The 24,000-nt window shown below is 42.2% G+C and overlaps 1 protein-coding gene across 5 annotated transcripts in view; it reads left to right on the top strand.

Moving 5' to 3' along the window:
* Positions 1–24,000, top strand: part of SUFU (SUFU negative regulator of hedgehog signaling) — a 111,233-nt gene that overhangs the window by 43,196 nt on the left and 44,037 nt on the right. For all 5 annotated transcript variants that reach the window (XM_067537199.1, XM_067537198.1, XM_067537196.1 and 2 more), the window contains exons 4-6: positions 15,724–15,866; positions 18,972–19,057; positions 21,367–21,439. In XM_067537199.1, coding sequence (XP_067393300.1) covers positions 15,724–15,866; positions 18,972–19,057; positions 21,367–21,439 — 302 coding nt within the window. The remainder of the gene's footprint in view (positions 1–15,723; positions 15,867–18,971; positions 19,058–21,366; positions 21,440–24,000) is intronic.

Genomic DNA, 24,000 nt, shown 5'->3' with positions numbered 1-24,000 from the left:
AGACCCCAAGGCGGGTGCATGGTGCCGATCCCTACCGGCAGGGCCAGCGCAGACACCAAGGGGGTGCATTTCACTGTCCTTGGTAACAGCTATGGAGGAGCAACAGCTAAATGCTTCAGGGAGGGGCCGCTGCTATGTGCCTCGTTCTTCTCCCACCCCCCACCTCCCCCCAATCTCTATCCATGCTTTGCAGGCTGTTGTGGCCACAAATGTGGCCACCAGTGGATTTTTTTAAGAAATGCTACAGGATGCTTCATGGTCGGGTTAATCATGTTTACATATCAACTAGATTAACAGGAAAAAATTAGATCTCACTGACACATCTACTAACTTTTTGCATTTCCTCCGACCCGTGCACCTTCATTTATAGTGTCTCATTCCTGGTAACTTCAGGTTCCTATGTACAAGCCTAAAGGTGGAACACTGTTGCACAGAATGATTTAAATCTGTTTTCATTTAACTTTTATAATTGCATGGAAACATCTTTATTGACTTTAACAATGAGAAAATCCTAAATCTGCTTAAGGCCTCTTCAAGTGAGGCTCAAGAATTTATTTCTTTGGATTTCTACAGTGATGAACCTTCACCCTGTGCCATTTTAAAAATATTTCTTACTAAAAGTTGAGAAGTTTTATAATCTCAAATATTTAGAAAACTTTTTTTTAACAGAATTTGGTGTGAAGCCAGTTGCCCTCTGGTTTGATAGTAGAGCTGGTTTAAAAATGTTTTTTCCCCCCCGTTGAAAGACTTCAATTTTTCTGTGGAAACTTTAAATCAGGCTATGTCTATACTGCCGAGGGAAGTCGACTTACTTTAAGTCGACTTTCAGCAGCCAATTTTTGGAAATCGCAGCAGCGTGTATTCACTATGCTGTTTGCGCAGGTCTCCTGCATTTACACTGACCAGCCTTAATTCGAATTGCAAAGCAGTGCAATGTGGGTAGCTATCCCACAGTGCAACTAGCCATGGTGGCTGTTGGGACGAGTGTCATCATCCCATAATGCAACACTGTTTCCTCCCCTCTATTTCCCTCCCAAACAAACAGGAAAAGTATTTTCGCGCTGTTTTTTTACTCCTCGCGATCGCCATTGCTGCAGAGACATGGAGCCAGCTCAACTCTGCACTATTATTGTGAGCGTGACAAATACATCACGGCTTATCATCGATTATTTTCTAAATAGAGCAAGAAGGCGAAGCACAGACAACACCGATGCCACCAAGTCTGCCCTGCTACAAGCCATCGAGGAGCACAATTCCCAGTTGCTGCAGGCTGTAACGAGTCATCTGCAGTCCGTGGAGCGCTGGTTCTGGTGCAGGGAAACAAGCACAGACTGGTGGGACCGTATCATTATGCAGCTGTGGGATGATCAGTGGCCGCAAAACTTTCGTATGTGAAAGGCAACTTTCCTCAAACTGTGCTCGGAGCTGGCCCTGTCCCTGAAGCCCATGAATACTCTCTTGAGACAAGCTATGATGGTGGAGAAGAGAGTCGCCATCTCTCTGTGGAAGCTGGCAACCTCTGACTGTTACTGCTCGGTTGGGAATCAATACAGAGTCAGTAAATCTACAGTGGGCACTGCCGTGAATCAAGTGTGCAATGCCATAAATAGACTTTGGCTACGAAGGGTAGTGACTTTGGGAAATGTGCAGGACATAGTGGAGGGGTTTGCCATGATGGGGTTCCAAACCGGGGGGGGGGGCCATTGATGGGACGCACATCCCTATCTTAATGCCTGCCCACCTAGCAACCGAGTACATAAACCACAAGGGGTACTTTTCCATGGTCCTGTAGGGGCTTGTGGATCACAGGGGTCGTTTCACTGACATCTGTGTGGGTTGATCTGGGAAGGTGCATGGCGCACGCGTATTTCGTAATTCAGGGCTGTTCTCTAGATGCAGGCACGCACTTTCTTCCCTGACTAAAAAACTCACATCGGGGGTGTTGAAATGCCAATAGTGATCCTGGGGGATCCTGCTTACCTCTTGCTATCTTGGCTAATGAAGCCGGTCACCTTGACAGTGACAAGGAGTGTTTTAATAAGAGGTTAAGCAGTTGCAGAATGGTTGTAGAATGTGCCTTTGGGCATTAAAAGGGTAGATGGAGGAGTCTCCTCACTAGGCTGGACATGACTGAGAAGAACCTCCCTTCTGTGATATCTGCGTGCTGTGTTCTTCATGATGTGTGTGAAGCGAAGGGTGAGAGGTTCCCCCAGGGTTGGGCTGTGGAGGCAGAATGACTGGCTGCCAATTATGAGCAGCCAGGTGCCTGCACTACGCTGAGAGCGAACCGCGGAGCGCTTTGCATTAGGGAAGCTTTGAAAACCTGGTTCTGCAATGAGATGCAGGACTGATTTCTGTTCATGTATGATGTTTGCCTTTGGTGACCCTCCCCCCATCAGTATCTGTGCCCACCAAATCCCTCCAGAACAAGATATGATTTAATAAAGAAATGTGTTGAAATGATGCAAAATTTTATTTCTGAACATTCAAGTCATGGGGGAAGGGAGGGAGTGTTCATTCACTGTCTCAAGGACTAGGATGGTAGCTTGCTGGCCTGCTGTTAGCGGGGCCACCACTGCTTTCTGCTCGAGGAGAGCATGTACTGTAGCCTGGACAATCTCCTCTGAGACCTCGAGGGGGAGGGTGGCAAAGCCCTCAGTTGAGGAGCATTATGGAGTGGGACTCTGTCCTGCCTTTGCTCCTCCTGAATTTCCACAAGCCGCCGCAGCATGTCAGCCTGGTCTCGCATGATTCGCAGCATTTCCTTCGTGGTACTGCAATCATGCTCCATCATTTCTCTGCGACGCTCCCTGTCCATGTCCATATTCTGGGACAAGGTCAGCCTCCACACTCTTTGCTCTGTCTCTATGGCAGCTGAGGCGTTCATGAGCTCGCCAAACATGTCATCTCTTCTTTTTCTTTCCTCTTTCTAATCTGAGATAATCTTTCTGCAGCATTTTTCGAGGGTCGGTCCAGTGCTGAGGTGCTACAGAATGAAAAAAATAACAACAACAACAAGGTAGCCATTGTTAGCAGAATGAAGAAAATGATACAACTGCAACAATGTAGACAATGATCCCCATGCAGTGCACAGGGCAAACACAGAGGCTCATTCCATTCCTGACCTCCCATAAGGGTCTGCTCGCTGTGCTATTACAGAGAGGATCTGAGGACAGCGTGGTGGGTGGGTGGTAAGCTGTGCTGGTATTTTAAACCCTTACAGAAAGGAACTGCGGAGAGCGTGGGGGGCTGGGTTGGTGGGTCTATGCTTAAAATACAGATCCGCTGGATGCAGCGGGGTACCAGCAGTGTTCCGCCATGATGCAGGCTCCCTTGATTGCAGTGAAGTATCCTACTTGCAGGGAGGAACAAGGCAGCTCTCCCCTGAAAAGTTTTGCGAAAGATAACAGATTACATACATTAAAGTTTCTGTGAGATATCAACTGCTACTAAACGTAGCATTTCTCATCACATAAATTAACTGTTCCTTGGGTAACCCCAAAGTCACCAAAACGCCTAAAATCCCCTTAGTGCGCCGCCCCCCCCCTACACACACACACACACACACACACACACACACACACACACACACACACACACACACACACACACACACACACACACACACACACACACACACACACACACACAGTAAAAGAACAGAAATGCTAAGAAGAAAAAAACCTCACCAGATGTGCCTTCCCTGGGATCATTAGCGCTGTCCTGTGTGCTGCTGGACTGCTCGGCGGTCAGGAATATGTCCTGACTTTCTGGGAGAACGGACACCCTGCTCTCCTCAGCCTCCTCCTTTTCCTCAGCCACGGAGTCCTCATCATTGACCATGTACTGTGATCTTGCGGAGGCATCGATGCTGCGGGGCGGCACTGTGGTGGGATCGCCACTGAGAATTGCATGCACCTCATCATAGAAGCGGCATGTTTTGGGCGAGGAGCCAGAACGACTGTTAGTTTCCCTGGCTTTCTGATATGACTGACGCAGCTCCTTGATCTTCACATGGTACTGCTGAGCGTCCCTCTGGTGTCCCTTCTCCAGCATGCCCTGGGATATCTTCCCATAAATGTCCAGATTCCTTTTGCTGGCTCTGAGCTGAGCCAGAACGGACACTTCATCCCACAGCCCGATGAGGTCTAAGACCTCTGGTTGACTCCATGCTGGAGTGCGTTTGGGCTTTGCAGTAGCCATGCGGAAAACAGTGACAAAGCTCTCTCCACGCTGGCAGCACAGGAAATGAACATTCAAATCTTCCTGGCGCTTGAGGGGAGGGGACTTTTCCTGGTAGCGTGACCACTGAGCAGCACAGCGCGACTGTCCAGAGTGGTCAAAATGGGGCATTGTGGGATACATTCCGGAGGTCAGTAAATTCGATTTAAGTGACATTGTGTCTACACTGACACTAAATCGATTTAACAAATTCAATTTAGGCGCTATGCAACTTGCAGAGGTGGTCTTATTAAGTTGATTTTTCAGGCACCTTAATTTGAATTAACAGTGGTGCCAGTGTAGACACGGGTGTAAGTAGGTCGACGTAAGTGACTTTAAGTCGACCTAAGTCGCCAGTGTAGACCAGGCCTCAGAAACTTTTTGGCCAAAATTAAAAATATTTAGTTTTTGGAAAGGCTGCTGTGATACTTCATATGAGTTGTAATTTGGGTGTGTCATGCTCATGTTCCCATCTGCAATCCCTGGTTGGACTATATCTCCCATGATGCACCCTGATTTCCTCTCTCAAAAAGGGTAGTTGTTGTATAATGGGAGTATCTTGCCATAATGCATCATGGAAGATGTTATCCATCTGGGGAGCCTGGCCCATGGTGGAGAGTAAGGATATTTGGCAACCAAACTACAGCTCCCATGATGCACCAGGGCAGTATTTCCAAATAAAAATACTTGGGATTTTCGGTCAAAATACTTAATTTTAATTGAAAACTTAAATGTTTTGTTAACCTGCCCTAGTTAAGTCACTTATACTTCCAGTCTCATGCTCAGCTTGTGTGCATTCTTCCCTGGACTCTGCAGAAAGTGTATACCTGTGCAGCAAAGCTGAAACTGACGGGGCAGGAGTGTACAAAGAGAAAAGAAATGGTCTGAGCATGTTGGGTGTTGCTCCTGTGGGTCTCAGACCTTTCTTAATGTCAATAAGGGAGCAGAATCACATTGCTTTCTAACTTTAGACACTGGATGTCCTATATCAGAAAAAAGGTGAATGTTCCTTCAGACTTTAGCTATAGACATCATAGAGACTGGTCCATGTTTAATACAAAGGAATCCACTTAAACTAGCAAAAAACACACATGCGTTCTAACCGTCATCCTCGTCTTCCACTCCCCGCCCACCCCAGGGGGATTCATGTGAGATTACCCTTTCTTCCGCTGCCCCAGCTGAGGCTGTTTAGTCATTGAAACAACTTAATGAGTACATTAAAATACTCTCTTTTTAGGGATATCTATAAAACATGTTTCATTCTTTCCCCCCAAATGATGTGGATGCAGAATAGGTCAGTGGGTGCTAGCTCCACTGTTGGGTAAAGTGGTATGTAAAAAGTGACAGCATTACCCCACTCTATTGTCTTGGTAACTGTACAATGCACAGCTGTTTTCTGCAGGCTTGCCTGAGGGAAATCCTATGGCTCTGTAATAGTGCTGGTGCACTGCGGGACATCTAGCCAAACGAGTGACTAGCATTGCCTGAGAGTGATCAGCCAAGTGCTGTCAGAGTCGGAGACTTTATTGGGTCTCCTGTGAACTGCTGCCACGCCGGGCTCCTCACTGTCTGCCCAGGGAAAGGAGATAGAACAATGCTCCTGCCAACTGATTATTTTAGAGAGAGGTCAGGGGGGAGACAATATCCCCATGGCTCTTCTAGATGGTGGGAAGCAAAGGACACTTGAGCAGACCAACTCAGAGGTGCCTGTAAGAGTAAAGTTGAGTGGATTTTGAGGCTGGGGGCAGAAGACTGAAGGCAGGGAAAAAGGAGGTGGAGGTTGGGAATAGGGAAGGAGGTGAAGGAAAGTTAGTGATGCAGTTCTCTTGCGTTCAGAAAAAGGGCTCTTGCAGTTGTATCAGCTAAGACTTCATGGTTTCAGTGTTTCACTGGGTTCGCAGCCTCAGGCTGTCATAGTAATAACCAACATGTATGTGAGTTAGTGAAGTCCAAAGCTTCAACTGTCCTGATCCATCTTTGATGACATGCTAAATTCCGTGGCTCTAGTAGAGATGTTGCAGTGTTCAGGTCACCAGACATTTAGTATTCCTGAAATAGTCTCCCTGTTTCTGGTTTGCAGCATAGTCACAGGTTCTGTTCCTGGCTCTGCCACACTTGCTGTGCTGCTTTAGGCAAGCCATTACCCTTCTCAGTGCTTCTGTTTCCTAATCTGTAAAATGGGGGCAATACTTCCTTCCCTCGCATAGGTGTTGTGAGGATAAATCCATAAATGAGAAGTGCTCAGATGCTACAGTAATGTAGGTTGTAGAAGCACCTCAATAGGCCAAGAATGGAAAGGAGGGAGAAAACACAAGACAGGGAAAAAGGAATAGGGATGGAAGAAGGAGGAGAAATGAACAAACCATCAAAAACACCAAGATGCATAATGAAGAAATAATTTATCTGAAAGGCAGGAGAAGGAGTAAAGGAGGCACAGAAGCAAAGACAGTTACTTTTAATATAGTTGGATAACGGTTAAAGTTTTAAAGTAAAATAGATGTGAGTGCTACAGTATATTAGCTACGCTCTTATTGCTATTATTCCAGGTATGTGTAATTTGTCATATTTTCTAGGGCTTACTCTGCTCTAGAAAAACTGGAATCTCTAATTGTCCACCGGTGGAAGCTATAATATAAATCAGCCTTGATCCCTTTCCCATGTTGCCTAACCCTGCTCTGAGTAAGATTGAATGAGAGTTTTTAATGCTGGGGAAAAACCTGAATCCTGTTTCCACTAGTGGAGCATTACAAGCTCCATTGCTTGCCCCCCTGAGCCTGCTGTCAGGGGGGTGAACTGGATGATTAGCGAGGTCTTTATAATCTTTAACTTGTATGAATTGGTGGGACTCTATTGAAAGGCTCATTAAACATAGTTTGGATGTAAAAACGGACTGGACTTTTGAAGTCATTAAGCTTGAGCTGTGCAATAAAGAACTTTTTTTAGTTGACCAGCAGGTTGAAAGTACAAGATCAGTCACTGTTCTGTCTTAGGAACTCAGTTTTCAAACCACAAAGGCCCAGCAGTACTTATCGTACTGCTGATCGTTTTTGTCACACATTTTTCGTAGAGAACCTTCTGTCTAGGCCTCCTTGTTTCTAAGAGCCCAATTTGAATCCCTGCAGTGGAGGTTTTGTTTAATTGTGCTCCTGGGATTTAATTCTTCCTAGGCATCTTGTCTACGTTGCATGTCTGTGGCGGGCAGCACAATGTGATATATTCTGCAGTTTTGCACCACTTTAGAGTCCCTAGGCTATGGCACTTCCCTACTGTTTCCATTTTCCAGACTGATTAGGTAAGTGAGTGCAAAACCAAATTGCAGAAGAGAAACACTGGAGGGAGAGCGCTAATTATTTTTTACGTAATGCACATACGTCATGGTTTTTAAATTCTATTAATTCCTTGTGTGAGCTCTTTCCAAAATACATTCAGCTCAAGCTGAAAATGGAATTATAGACCAATGCTGCCAACACACCCTGCAAATTACATCATTGTTGCTTTTCTTCCCTCTTGCCAACCCATCTGTTAATTGCTATGTAGATTAGATAGGCTTGTCGTATACATTATGCCAATGTTAGGGTTAATTTCATTATCCCTAGATTTTTTAATTTAGTGTGGCCTGCAGATGGACTTGAAAGATATTTTATTCTTTATACCAATGTTTCTCAACCTTTTTGATACCAGACTGGCTTTCTATACCATGTCAGAGATATCTCAGGAACCAGTGCTGGTCCATAGAGTGGTCTTTGAGAAACACTGCTTTATACTACACTTCTGAGCAACAATTTGCTGTGACCGTGTTTGCTGGAGTGATTTTAGACTTAATTTTAAATGTCTTGTTCTTATATCAGGTATGGTCAGAATATATCCTTGTATGCACAGTAATATCTATTAGTGGGCATGCGTGGAAATACAGTAATTTTTTTTTTTTTAATTATGGCTAGTACATTGCAGAGTTGGGTGCTTCATCTGCTTCATGCTTCCCAAATGGTGGTGGTAGTTCAAAACTGCAAATAGCTTCTGAAAATCTACATTAAATCTAAGTTAAATGTGGTGAATTGCCAGATTTGGGGGTCGGGGGAGACAACAAAAAAAAAACCTGAATATTAAAGCTATGCTGAATAAAAGCTATTTATATGGAGATAAATTACACATACTGTGTGGTGGTGGTGATGAGATCAATGTGGAAAATTCCTTTATTTCTGCAACTATATGATAAACTGCATTTAATTTAAAGTTTTGGCCGTGTCACCTGCATTCTGCTCACTAATGCAGCAGGGGTCCTTTTAAGTAACATTCCACAATGTTTTAACCTCAGACTACTTAAAATCTTGCCACAATACTTCCTCCTCCATACTCCCTACATATGGACTTTCTCCCAAGTTGCCCTGATCTGAGGTACCTGACTGGCTTCCAACAATTTTAAACTGAAATTGTCTCAACTCAGAACTGGAAACACAAATGTTTTTCACTTTGGAGAGATGAGATTCCAGACTTTCCTGTGATATAGACAGTGTTTATCTGACCCCTGGGAGGAATGTGGCAATCTTATCCGCATTAACTATTGCTACCATACTGTCACATATTTATTGTAAGTGTCTTGTACCCATACTAAGACAACAAAGAAATGGGGGATGCAGAACTATAGCTAAGCAATATTATTAGATCTAGTGATCAAAATATAGTAGACAAATGTATTATTGGACCATGTTGCTGAAAATTCAAAGATTTTCAGTGCCTGAAGAGAGAGAGCATGTTCCGTGCAACTGAATAGCAGTCTTCCTCAGACTCTTAAGAGCAGTTTGACTATTTTCAAAAAGTCCATCCATCACAACAGTGACCAAGACGCTAAACAGAGTTTGAAAATGGGAAGTAGAAGGAGAATAGAGAATCCCTGACCCTGTTAAGTACATGGAGAAATGACTCCATGCCTGTAGAAAAGGGGTGGGAATGTTTTTGCCCTTCAACCAACTTCCATCAATTTTGAACAAAAGCAAAGAGTGACTAGACTAATTGAGCAACACTTATTCAACACCAAAAGTGTGCACAGGGCTTTATAGACTAAGGAAATATACACTGTCCTGCAGAATTTAGTCTAAATTAATAAGCATGATGAGATAGAACAGAGGAAGATGGAAAGGGCAGTGTAAGATTGTGCAGTTAGTTAGGTGACTGGTTTGCATCCTGTTGTCTCTGGTTTTTATACATTTTGTAGTTTTTAAGTTAAACTTACTTTCTCCATTCTTCTCACGTCTTCATGTGAAACACACCCAAGTGAATGAAGACTATGAGCGCAGGAGACCAGAAGGGATTAGGCAGTGGTGATACCAAGAGGCAGGCAGGTGTTGGCGCTGTCATGGGGGAGAGGAGACAGGGAGAAGAAGTTGAGGAACGAAAAATGCAGAATATGACATTTCGGTTTTTGTATCTGGTAAGCAGTAACTTTGACCATAAGAAGTTATTGCAGTGAGAAATATTCTGACAGTGGACAAACATTTTACTTGCTTTGAAGCACTAGCTTCTTAAAAGGACTAAATTATAAACTATCCCAGCAGCTTTTCCAAGGTCTAACTGCCAATACATTTGTGGAAGGAAAAATTTTCAGTTTCCTTGCAATAGTATCATCTGACGACAAGCAGTACTATAAGGCTAGCATTATTCAATTGATTTGGCAGCAGGGAGTTACTGATTTGAATGCAATGGCAGTATAGACAGGTCAGCTAATTGCAATGAGAGATCTTGTGTATCCTTAGCGCCTAGCTGCTAATCGTATTGCAGCTCTGAATTTAAAACTCCTAAGAGAAGGTGGCTAAGAGATATTGGGGAGGAAGAGGGATGGTGAGAGACAGCAGGCTAGAAATCTATTTTCCTGGGTTGAAATGTTCTCTGCCTAAAGCACCACACTTTTTCTGTTGTTCTAAAAATTTTTGTTAGTTAGGCGGAAAGTTTTATATTCACTTGTTTTGCGCCAGCTGAGTTTGCTTTCCTTTTGTACTTTCCTCATGTGACTATTCTAGTGAAGAAGATTTACTAACAGGAATGTTTATGGAAAAGAGAGATTATTAAGCAGATACTGAAGAATGGATGTGGAAAAGCAATCTGGAAATGACCAGTTTCTTATTAGAACTGCCTCCTCTTAAATGTTGAATATGTTCAACAAACTGTTTGCAAAGTATTGCCAGGTCACAATTGTGACTTTGAATTGTTTCTGCTGGCATTAAAATTGCCTTAAAATAGTGGCTAATTTCAAATAACATACATTGGAGAAAATTTTGATTTGTCTCAAATTGGAACGAAATTTTTTGTGAAATGAAATATTCTGAAATATTTTGTTTCTACCATATTGAAATGTTTTAAACTTTATCAGTATTTAAATATAAAAATTGAAACATTCAAATTATTATACACTAGTAAAAATGTTTTCATTTTTATATTGGATTATAAAGTTGAAATGAAATGTTTTGACCTTGTTAAAATAAAATTTTTCAATAATTTCCCATAAAAAGTTTTGGAATTGATAGACAGTGTTTTTGATTTCATAGAATTGATGTTTTCTGTCAGAATAAATGTTGCATCAGCCAGCTCTAGTCAATACAAATACCTAATAGAAAGTGAGTGAGTTCCAGCCTGGCTTAAATTATTCTGTTAAATGTTTTCTCAGAAACTTCTGAGATCCTCAAAACACTAACATTAAATGTTGGCTTCCAGTTTTAACCAAATGTTTTCTTTCTTGTCCCCAGTCATTATTCAAATTCACCTGCCAATGCAAAGTATTTTGGGTCTTTTCCAGTCTTCCATTTAGCTAACTCTCAGCATCCTTCCTCTGCCTGTTCTAAATGCGCAGATTTGATACATCCTTAAAAAGAGATTTCTAACTTTTTCTCGTTACTTATTTAATTTAAAAAAAATAAAGCTAAGTTTCTTTTGTGAATTAGCTGTTTTGATGCGTCAGCAAAGTTGTAGAACATGCTTAAAGTATATAGTGCGGGCAGAGAACAGAGGGTTTAGAACAGTGCTCCATCCCCACCCTGCTTTACTTGTACTTGAAGTAAATCTCCAATGTCTGGCATGTAAAATTTAAATTATTGGCAAGAGAGCAAAAGCCCTCTTGCTTTAAAGCTTGGTCTACTTTGACTCCCCCTGTGGCTTATAGTTTCGTAGCTCACTGAACCCAATCCCACCTCACACTTTGTCACTCCAGTCAGTGATACTTTCCTCCCTTTAATCTCTTTCTGCCCCCAACAAAAAAATAAACTCCTCCCCCCTCCTTGAATGCCTCCTGAGGTGGGAACACTCCAGCTGGCTTCTTCCCAACTGACAGGACAATCTGTTAAATAAAATATTCTTACTGCAGGTGTGCAGATCAAATTCCTTGCCTGCTATATTAAAATTATTTCCTCTTGTTAGCTCTTGTTAGCTTCCTGTACGGGCAGAGTTAATGTGGCCTTTCCTGACCTTGGCATTTTCAAGTGGCTACCGTAGGCACGGACGGGTCATAGGAGTATAGTGAAAGCCAGCTTGAGAAGATGTTCTTAGAGATGTAGAGGAAATGAAGTTGAGTACAAACCAAAGATCCTAAAAATGAGTGTGAAGATGAAAAATTGCTGCAGCTTTACATTGGTTCCCATAGTATGGGAACAACGGAAGTGCACTGTAGCAGAAAACTGCTTCTTTGGACCAAATAGCATCTCCCTTACATTTCCACATGGTCGTCGTCCTGCCTCAGCATGGGAGACTGGACTAGATGACCTCTCAAAGGTCCCTTCCCGAAGGTTTCTATGGTTCTGTGAGGCACATCCCTCAAACACACCACAATTCATGCAACACGGCACATTTGGGCAGGAATCTTATTTCTCCCACTCTGCCATGGATGCATCTCTTCCCATTTACCTGGAGTAGTACCCGTGGCCTGTTCCTGCTTTTTCTTGGTTTTGCGTAAGTATGCACACTTCATGAAGCTGGTGTACAAATTGCTTTTTGGTATGCATTTGGAGAGGGGAGAGAAGCCTTATGAAGTGCTGGCATGGCTCATCAACAGTATTATACGTCATTTGAAGGGGGCAAACAATGCAGGAGACTTCTCCCTTAACTTCTTCTTTCCATGCTTTTCAGGTTTTGGGTGGGAAGGCAGTTTTCTGATGCAACCGAAACTTTGCCAAAACTTAATTTGTTTAATATAATTTAACTTCTGATGGGAAAATCTTTTATAAACAATCTTGGGGATTTCCAGGTTTTTTAAAAAAAATCTTGTCTGTCTTAAACTTACACAAATAAAGGCTTTCATTGTTCTTGCACTTTTTCAGAAGTGTGATAAGTTTGATGTGTGGGGTGGAGAAGGTCGGTAGTCTCAGCTGTTATCTCCACACAAGAATGTGGACCTACGTGGTACATCTGGTCCTCTTTTGTTCCCATAATTTCTTGGCTTACACTGCTGAAACATCTGTAACTCAAACTTGCTTAGGAATAGCAATGGCTTCTTTACAAGAGCTGATCTCACATGGACTACAATTATAATGCAGAGAGCTAAGAGCTGAGTTTCAAGCCTTAACTCTGAATTTCCTGGGTCTTGTGAGTTTAAATTGGGGATCATGTTATTTGCACATGGGTTTTTTGGTTTTTTTTTGTGGTTTAATTGAGCAGTCAATGTGAATTTTGTGGTATTTGTAAGTGTGTGTGAGAGAGAAACATTTTCTAAGTATTCAGGGTTCGAATAGGCATAAACAGGTGGGTTTCCAGCAGAGACATTTGCATTTGAAAACCTGCTCTAAATGGACTGGGATTTCCCAGGAGAAGCAGCACTAGCAGTGAAACTTAGGGATCGATCAGCATAGAATTGAGTGAGCATTTGATGTGCAAAATGTTGTGGCATAAAGACAGGGCCCCAGAATGAGTTCTTTTGTGGCTTTGTTTCATTCCTGAAAACTGTGACCAAGAGGCTTTTATCATTACAAATTTTGTTAATCAGCCAGATCTCAGTTAATAGGTTGGCTCACTGGAAAATATTGGAAAGATTTTTCATGAAATTGTAAACACTATTTATTGAAAGGTATAGTTAAAAATAAACACATTGAATTTTGATACTTGGAAATCGTACTTAATTTTTATTTTAAAATCTTGTTTCAGTGACCCTAAAAGTAAGGGTTGTGAGAACCATGCACTAAACTGTATATCCCTCATTCCCTTCAGTTGAAGAGCTCAAGGCATTTAATTTATTGTATACAACGTGAACTTCACTATTTTTCAAGCGGGGGCCAGTTTGACAAAAAATCTTCAATGTGAGAGCCACATCAACTACTAAATTAACACGTTGGTTGCTATGGTAATATTACGGTTATTATACAACGGATGTACTTGGGTGTACTTATTGGTGCACATCGTACCATGTGGTCAATGTGACGTGTAAAAAAGGCGGACGTTGATAGGCTCGGTACATATTCTAATGTTAAAAATAAAATAAATTGGAATATTAACAATTAGTCAATGTTAATTAGGGTCGATGGGATCCGCCACTGGCTCTTGGGCCTTGCAATACAGAACACTGGTATACAGTGTTAAACTGTTTTTAAGCAGCTCTTATCTGATGTATTTTTTTTTCTTTTCTAATTTTAACTAATAAAATATTTTCCCTTGCTTATTACAACACTTCTGTTCCACACCCAACCTCTCTGGCCAAGTTGCCCTTGGAGTTTATTTTGATTTGTCTCCCCCCCTTCCCCCCCCCCCCCCCCCCCCCCCAAAAAAAAAAAAAAAAAAAATCAAATGAGCTCTCCAAGAAATGCAGCTGTAAAACATGACTTCTAAATTTCAAATAAACAGTGGGGACATCTGGTGGAGAAACTAAGAATTGCCACAGTAAATTTAGTCCAGAGCTCTTCAATCTCTGTTAGTGATGATAATGACACAATTATTGGCAAACATCTGTTACTCAACAGGATTAATTCATACCCACTCAAATAGTGACATAGAAGTCAGCAGGACTGCTCAGTGAATAAGAATTGAAAAGTCAGCCACAGAGATATTTATTTAAAAGGAAATATTCTGGAGTGGTAGTCATGCAGCTGGAGGGTGCAGTAGGGAGGGGTATAGCACTAATGGTACAAAAAGGTGTGTCTGGTAATAGTAGGGGTGAGAGAATTCCAAAGCAGATAACACCCCCATTCTGAATGGGCTCACACTCTGATGCCATAGGAAGTACCCCAGATGGCACAGTACTTTAAAGTAACTATTCACATTTTCCTTTCTGTAGGATGAGTGTCTTGTCTGATTTTTTTATTTTAATGGAAAATGCTTCCTCTCACACCCCTGGTATAACTACGACATTAGAACATTCCATTGTGAGGACAGCAGGCTCCCCACCTTTTGAGACACAGCTGGCTTCACAAAACACTTCTACAGAAAGGGAAGGCAGTGTGATAGACTGTGATGTCAGATGCATGCACACAGTGCCCATATCCACTGACTTGACTGGGAACCCCAGATTTGCATGAGAGGACAGAATTTGGTCTCTGGAATGTTAATTGGTACATCCTGTCAAAGTACTGTGAACAACAAGCATGAGATGAGGATGAGAACCAAATGAAGGGTTCAGATTTACAAAATGTACAGAATTACCCCTGGTGTCGTTCACAGAAATTGCCTGAGTTGTGCATGTCATTGCATTTCAGGATACTTCACTCCATTTCTAGCAAGCCATCACACCTTTACAGTGAAGTTTTCTCTCCTGTATAAACAGGTTCCAATGTGCCACTCCCCGGAATATCTCACCTAACAGGCACCAGATATAGCGCATGGGGCTTGTCTTCTCTCTTCCGCCTCTTCTGTCTGAGCAGGAGAGGAGAGAAATTGCCCCTCTCTTATAGAAGGGAGGGATACGGAGGAATTTCTGGCTTCTGCTGCAGTTTATCCCAGCATAGAGTGAAGACTATAGCCATCTAGAGGCTTTCCCACCATTGTGGAGTGACGTCAGAGGGCGCTCTGCTATTAACATTGCAGCACCAGAGTTGTTAAAACATGCAGTTGCGGGAAAAATTGATTTCAGCTTTCCTGCCAGACTTGTAACAGCCTAGCTATGAACTTCCGTAGGAGGTGGACTTCATCTGCTATAAAGCATCTTTTCTTCATGGCAAATCTAAGCCAGGCATTATGGCCATGATTTGCCATTCAGTAATCATATAATATAGATAGATGACTTTGTGTATTATATTCTCATTACTATGCCCCCTCTCCCCCAAGAGAAATTAAATGGGTTATAATAATAGATAGAAGCAAGACAAATGCTCTTAGTCTGTCTTCCTCTGGTGGTGGTGGTCAGTCCAGAGCACTGTGCTTGCAGCACCTATGATCAAAAACAGATCAGTTAAGTGTGAATTCAAATGCTTTAATGTTAGTTAGATAACCTTCCTGCTCTAGGGATGGGTGCCTGCAGAAAATTCAAAGACCCAGCATGGGTGAATACTGGCAGCAGTTTTATTACTAAATATCTTTGTTTTTTTCCCCCCTCCACAGAAAATACCTTCTGTAGTGGCGACCATGTATCGTGGCACAGTCCTTTGGACAACAGCGAATCTAGAATCCAGCATATGTTGCTGACTGAAGATCCTCAGATGCAACCAGTACAGACCCCATTTGGGGTTGTTACTTTCTTACAGGTATAGAAAAGTAATGGCTGTTCTGGCCATCATTTTCTGGGAACTAATGCGTACAAAATGGAGCTGACATCACATTCTTCCCTGATAAATAGCACAGTTCTGCAGCATTTTTTGCTTAATGATTATTTTCTGATTTCCACCTTTCTTTCTGCAGCTTTGATGATCAAGAGCTTTTGTCACTGAGGAGTTACACCAGGTTTTTAGATGGGGACTTACCTGGGATTTCATTCTTCTTTTGCTTATAACCAGGAGGTGTCATCCCCTTCATTCTAGTTCTCAGATCAGGAGTGGAATTGTTTCCTTCCTGGGGCTGATAGAAAAGTAATTTGACTCACTGAAATGCAGCCAGGTGTTGAACAAACTGTAATATGTATCTGGTCAAATAAAACTTGGAAAACTAATGGGAAAATAAAACACATTCCACAAAGTATGCTTCCACAAAGTATGCTTTGCTTATGCTGGTGACCTAAATAATATCTAAAATATTATGGGGGCATCAGAAGGTGGCACCATAATTAAGGTTGTATTGAGATTTGCACTTAGACCGTGGGAGACAGTGCTGTGGTTGCATACTTAATGGTTAAATTTTAGTCTGCAAATTTGATACAAAACATGCTTCAGAGGCCAGTTAAATTTTCCATCTAACAAGCTAATGTTTAAGAAAAGTATTTATTTGCACAAGAAACATTTTTTTAAAGAAGCCTCCTTCAAACATAGCCCTGAATCTCATTTCTTTGGGTTTTAGCCAATGGACAACAATCTTCCCCCTCCCCCACAATTCTCTCTCACTCACATCTTAGACATAGATCACTTATGAATTTTTTTTTAAATTAAACAGTTATTCCACTTATTCAGGCAATCCTAACTGAGTTATGCCAGTAAAACTAGCTGCTGCTCAGATCCGCCAGCTGCTTTGATTTTTCCCACACTTCTGCTTCTCCTGTGGGAGCAGCTTCTCTTGTGGGAAGAGCTCTCTTCCCTTCTCTCTTAGCCCCTACTAGTAACGAGGTCACAGAAGGGACCAAGAGTGGCCTAGAATTGAAGCCCCATTTAATCAGAGACCCACACGTAGCAACTCTGCTGCGAAAGCAGTGGCTCTCTCTGAAGGTTGTCAGAAGGGAGTCCCCATCTGATGGCCCTGAGGAAGTCTGTCCACTTTTGGGCTTCACAATATAAGAGGAGGCCTGGCTGGGAAAGGGATAGATAATGGGGGAATCAATAAGAAGTACATTGGAGATATGGGGGAGGGGAGCAAGGTTAAGAAATGAAGTTCCTGGCCGACTCTGTGCTCTTCACTGACCTGTTTTCCCCATCCCTTCTGTAGTACCCGGCTTTTTTTGTTCCAGTGGACAGCCCTAAATTCATGGATCCTAGTCCTTCAACCCCTTTCCCAATAAAAACATTTATTTTTCCCCTTCGTTTGTCTGATGGTTTATTGTTATGGTTTTTTTTTTTTTTTTGATCCATGAGAAAGAAGATCATGAAAATGAAGAAATTAGACACTTTTTTCTATTTTAAAGCTTGACTATCGTAAGGCATGTAGGAGGGGAATGTTGAAATAGAGGGACAGGGGCCATGAGGGCAGTTCAGGTTGCGCATGGGTAGGGGAAATGGGGCTCTCGGGGGACACGGGTGGAGTGTGGCTATGTATAGGCCAGTCACGGAAAGCAGAGTTCTACAGGGAGGCAGGTGGAGGATAACACATACCAGCACTGATAGTTATTCACATGGATCTCTATCAGTGTTGATATTACTTATCTGAGGGGATATAAACCTTTGTTTCAAGGCATAAGCCAACCACTACATGACGGGTCAGGAAGAAACTTCCCCTGTGAGGTGGTGTAGCAGGCTTCACATGGGCGCCCGCAGGCTATGGCTTGGCAGTACCCAAAGTCCTTGGATGGCCTTGCCGGGCAGTCTACAGGCTAGGCAGCCGAGTTAGTTGGTCATTCCCCAGTATTCCCTGGTTTCTCCCAGCCAGATGTGGGGATGTCTGGGGTAGATAGAGGGTTTACATTTAAATTGAGCTTCCATTATGGTGTCTTTGAAGAGGAACAGGCCATTACCTTCCTGGTTGGGCCTTACCCACAGTCCAGACCTTGTCTTGTGGATTGCTTTATACCAGAAGATGTGAACTGGCTTCCTTCCTTCAGACAGCCTCCCCTTCACTCTCCACCTGCTGGACTGTCAGAGTCCCCTTTTAAGCAGGGCCTCCATTTGGAGCATGCTCCGCAGCTGCTGAGCAGCAGGGCTACCTTGGGCCAGTCCTGCTCCATCACTCCCTTAGTCTTTTGTGTAGGGTCTGTAAACCTCATCACAGATTGCTGTTCCATTACTATCTACTGAAAGGTTTCCTGCTTCTTCCTCTGAGGTGAGTGATACAGCCACTGTCAGAGGGACCTCTGGTCAGAGGCAGTGTGATGATTCCTATGTTAAAAGGCAAACACTTTATTCGACGGGAGGGTGGGGGAGGAAGTCTTCCATCTCCCCTGCCGTGAGGAGTACATCACGCAGTGGATAACTAGCTACATTTTATAATGCCCACTGAGATTTAGCTGGTCAGCAGATTGATTCTGCCCAGGATTTACAAGTGCCTGAATATTCCTTCACGGCAGCTGTTCCTTTAACCTAGCTGAAGTTGCTAAAACAAGTGAGAAGGAGGAGAGCGTCTTGGGTAACTGAATTATTGCCTGTTTGTCAGCTTACCACATTGGGGCCCTAATGCATATGTTTTCACACAACTTGGTCTTCCCTACGTGGCCTAGACCAAATTGCTATAACCGTGTTGTGGAACCTAACTGAACCTTGGTTTTCATTGGGCTCTTGCATAGTTTGATCCCCTCTACATGGGCAAAATCCAAGTATGTAATAATGTGGCCAGTGCACAGCACAGTAAAAGGTATTGATGGGGCCAGTAAGAATCATGTAGATGGCAACCTAAAGGGCTGCATGGTAGTTTTGCTGCACGAGCCCATTCTTGTTTTATTAACTCCAAAGAGATTCAAGGAAGAGGTCTGTATCCTAACCAAGCCAAAACTCTCTCCATTGGCGCTTGGTACTCTTGCACCTGTTGCATTGTGATTAATCCATTTGTTCTTGCTATAGATTGTCGGGGTTTGCACTGAGGAGCTGCATGCAGCACAGCAATGGAACGGACAGGGGATCTTGGAACTGCTTCGGACTGTGCCTATGTGAGTACAGCACCCCCAACTGACTTCTGAGGCTGGTGACCATAAATGCTTATCACCCCAAGCAGCCGTGCAGAACTGGACCCTCACTGGAGGCAACGCTGTCACTTGTTTTTTTATTTGTAACTTGTGGCTTATGCTTATTTAAACATGTTTTTGTGGGCGATGGGAACTCAGTGCAGCTCTTTTCTCATGAGCAGAGACTTAGATGGCATCTTAACACACTTGAGAATCCATTTGTTCAGAACAGAGTAGAATGAGATCTTAAACTTTTAATTTCCTTCCTCTTATGCCTGCAGCATTTTCTTATTAGTTCTTCTTAAAGAACAGGCTACTAAGCCAGAATAATTTACTGAGATGACCTTTCAGTACAGCTCATGATAAAAGAAGGAAGGAGCCTAGTTTACAGTTACTAGCAAAATTTGGACAGCATCTCTATAAATGACCTATTGAGTCAGATCAGGTGGCCTAATTCACACTAGGAATGGTGGTACTTTTCCTAGTAAAGCTGGTTATGTGTAATTTCCCTCTTGCCAAAAACGAAGTTAGGGTTGGACAAAGAAAGATGTGGTTTTAAAGGTTGTGTGATATAATAATTCTCTAAGAATTAGCAGCACAAATCTGTTAAACCATTTGCTTGCTAGGATACACATCACTGGGTGTTCTATTCAAATGTTTTTCTCGTGTCTTTAAAGGCCGGGAGTGTATTGCAGTGTAGTAATAGATCAGAAGATTTTATATTACATATTTTTGCATGCACACACTCAGGGCTTAAACTCCTCAGGCTTTTCTAGCCTCAACAAAATGCTTATTTTCGAAAGTCCAGTCTAGATTTCTGGGACAATCCAGAATTAGGCTGATGTTGTTTCGCTCAGACCCCTTCCTCTCAGCACAGGTGCAGACAGTCCTTGAGGATGCCCCAGGGAGGAATATTTTAGCGTGAATGCAAGTCTCTTTCCTGTGACCCCAAGACTCTAAGCAGTGTCTGACCCCTGACTGCTCAAAGTCTGTGTGGAACTGCTTCTTTCTCCTGGTTAAATACTCCAAAAGACACACACAAAAAAGAGTGCAATCCTTTGGCCAGCTGTACTAGAATAGGTATTTCTTTCAACTACATCTGCAAGGGTAGGACAAAAAGCAAGAAGTACATGTGTTTTGAAGCCAAAAGCTGCATTGACTTTAGGTAATCAGGAATTGCATTAGATATCTGTAGTATCCCAGTTTTGAGGGATTGTGGTGAATAGCATCTTTGCAGTTCACAATTGCCAATCCCAAAGTGATAAGATAAACCAGTGATCGTCAGTTAATGTCAGAAAATGTAAAATACTCATTTTTACCATTTTAACATCTGATGTATAAGGAAAGTATAACATGAACATCTAAGGCCAGACGAGGGGATGGCTGATTGCAATAACATATCCAATGAGCAAGTGAGTTTCTACAGCAATTCTAGTAAATTAAACCTGTTTTTATTTAAAATGAGAAATAGAGCTCTAAACTGACTTTAGACCATCTGTGCTGACTGTCAGCCAAAGTGAAATTCAGGATGCCTCTTTTTGCAATAAACTGTCTCCCATCACCTCTGCTAGGAGAGGTGTTGACCCTTTCAGCCGCCATTGCCAATAAAAGCTAAAACTATTCTGAACCATTTAAGTGAAAAAGCACTGGACATTAACCAGGCAGAATGTTTACTGTAGGAACATTAGCATGGCAGGAAGCTAGGAATTTGGTTCTTTGCTGATCTAGGACTGGATTGACAAAGGTATTTAGGCATATAAGGATGCAAATGGGCACCTAAATATTTTGTCAGTTTGGCCACTGACCTTGTCTACCTTCAAATTTAGCCTCTGTGTAAACACTGAGATGTTATTCGATTACAACTCGGTGCCTAGCAAAGGTAAAACATAGTTCAGTCTTGCAGTGTAAATGGGATCAAACCATATTACCTGTCTTCCTGAACTGTGCAGCAGCTTGGAACTTTGGAAAACTTAACAGGATTCAGGAATAAGAGAGAGTCTGAGCAGGGTCGAGCATAACCATGCAGTGACCAGATTATGCAGTGTAATGAACTTTCATTATGGAACTGAAGATTTAAAGGATAACAGGACACTGCAAGATTTACAAGCAATCCATGTGGAGGAGGTGCTTCTAGCTGTTTTTTGTTTTTTTGTTTTTGTTTTTTTAAAGACAAACCCTTCATTTCCTGCTCCACATAGGCACCTGTACTGATTAAGCACCGTCAGTAATGGAGGGAGCTCCTGGTGGGAGTGAGTAACTTTCTTATTTGGTTCACTGCCTGTCTTTCTTTGTAGAGCTGGAGGCCCATGGCTGATAACAGATATGCGAAGAGGAGAGACCATATTTGAGATCGATCCACATCTGCAAGTATGTCTTTAGTTAGTATATATGTCAGCCCTTTTGTTGGTAGCGCCTCCCATTTTCTGTGAAGTTGAACTACTTGTTCAAGTGGATCCCATAGCACTTCTTAGTTAGGGATAATTCCTGTCCTCATTAACATTCTCTCTCTCAGTAAAAGTAGTTCTCATGATCAACTGTTGTTAGGCACATAACTGAATATATCTGTTTGGTGTTGCTGTGCTTGGCTGAATGTCTGCATTCCACCCTAGAGATGGCTGCATTTCAGCAATGAATGAACTGATTCCTTTAAATGTTGCAGTAAAGTGCTCTAGGATCTTTTAAGATAAAAGGTGCTACAATTGATGAAGGGCCAAATCCTGAAGTCCTTACTCAGTTTATCCAAGTACTGTCTTGGTAAAAACTTCTCTCACCTTATAGGTTTCCAAATTAAATTGTCAGCTCAGGAAAGGGACCTGGGTTTCATTATAGACAGCTCATTGGAGATCACTGCTTAATGTGCATCTGTGGGGAAAAAAGCTAACAAGATGTTAGGTTGCCTAAGGAAAGGAGTGGAGAATATTACAATGCCTTGATGTGAATCAATGATGCGGGCTTGTCTGAAATGGTGTTGGCAGTACAGTACCCCATCTCCAAAAGGATACTGCAGAAATTGAAGGGGTTCAAAGAAAGGTAATGAGTGGTCAAGGGCTTGGAAAAACTTGTATGTAGAGAAATTGAAAAATTGGGGATTTTTTAAATCTTAGTAAGGGGATGAATAAGAGGGGATATAAGTCTATAACAAGCCACATAGTATAGAGAACATGGATCAGGAACTTTTATCCTTGTTTTGTAACACACGTACAAGAGGACATGCAATTACATTTCAATGTAAGAAAATCAAAACCAATAAAAGGAAACATTCTCATACATGACTGACTGTGGAACTCACTGCTACAGAAAGTCATTGAAGCCAAAATTTTAATAAGATTCAAAACAAAATGGGATATGGATTTCAAGACTTGAAAGTTGTTATAAAACAAAATTTGGAAGGGATATTAAATCTCAAGATTCAGAGTTTAAGCCAACCGAACTACTAGAGATCAGGAAACGATCTTGATCTGGGGACAGATTATCCACAAAACTACCTACTGTGTGATTCTTACATCTTCCTCTGAAGCATCTAGTACTGGCCACTATCAGAGACATGATGTTGGGCCATAGATGCAATTGAGTGTAACAAATCGGTGTGTTTTGCTTTACAATTCTGTTTTGCCTTAGTAAAGAATTCAAAATTTGGCCCAATATAACAGGTTTTACGTTGGTTATTCCATTTGTCTTATGATCCATACATCTATGTCTAACTGTCTTAAATAACTATTCAGTCTCTCTAATGTGACATCTTGTTTATTACAACCAAATTATTTTCATTTTTTTCCCCAGGGGTATGTACATTTAAAATCCTGATAAAAATCTGGCAGAAACATAGTTCCCTATATCTAACAAACTTGTGTTTCTTGGTGCTCAGATTCTACAATGGTGGGCACTAGTACAAAACTCTGAAAAATGCATAATCTCCTACCATGGAAATGCATAGCTGAAACAGAGATGTTAAACAGTGAATATAACAGTACACAGAAGGTTATGGCAGATTTTAAAGAATCCTTTTTCATTTGAATCTACAGAGTATAGCGAGAGGCAGGATCAAATGAACAAAACAGGAATCGGGCCAGGACATAGATTAAGACCCCTACTCTTACAGGGAACGCCATGGGATGTTGAATGAATCCAAGTGGATTTCAGTTTTACATCTTATGTAGATCACAGTATTAACTTGGTAGGGTGAAAGGTAGAATGCTACTTACTGAGTCACCAACTCCACTTCTAGCATCCTTTTATCCTGGCCTCTCATGAAGTGTTGACCAGGGCTGAACCCCTTGCTTAGCCTGAGATCTCTAAAGATCACCATCTGTGGTATGGGAGTATGGTTCTACTTTGGTATTGTTTTTGGTCTTCCACCCCAGCTAGCAAGATTTGATTCTGACTTTTAAAAGCTTGCTGTGATATTTAATTTTTATGTCAGAGCTCTTCACTCCTAGACCGCACTTGACTATTCTTTGCACAATGGCTCCCCCTAGTGCCCACATGTTTAATAGAGATTCTAAGTCAAAGGGGGGGCCAAACTTCCTAACATGCAAGTCAGCCGTGGCAATCTGAGGTGTAGAAGAACTTCTTTTTTCCCCATCGTGCCATCTCAAGCTCTGACTATGCTTTCCCTATTGTAGATCTTCATTGATCTATTTGGGTACAAACAGTCCATGTTCTGTGCGTCTCCTGCCTCTGTCCTATCCAGGTGCACATAGAAGGAGATGCATGTATGTTTTCTACTGTGCTGCAGAACAGAGGTTCTGCAGAGGGCTGCACAGGCATAAGCTGCTGCTGCAGTATTGAGTACCGTGCCAGCCCCATGTTAAGTGTGTGGCACAAGGACACGCAGGGCAAGTGGTAGGGCCTCAATGAGCTGCGTGCTCAGAGCTGGTACGTGAAGGCTGAAGAACTACTTACCTAGGAGATTTCTTTAGTAGTTGCAT

The sequence above is a fragment of the Emydura macquarii genome, unplaced genomic scaffold (genome assembly GCF_026122565.2).
Source record: "Emydura macquarii macquarii isolate MOO-44397 ecotype Brisbane River unplaced genomic scaffold, CSIRO-AGI_Emac_v2 contig_3692, whole genome shotgun sequence".
In the NCBI taxonomy this organism is placed as follows: Eukaryota; Metazoa; Chordata; order Testudines; family Chelidae; genus Emydura; species Emydura macquarii.
This window is presented reverse-complemented; position numbering and strand designations above follow the sequence as displayed.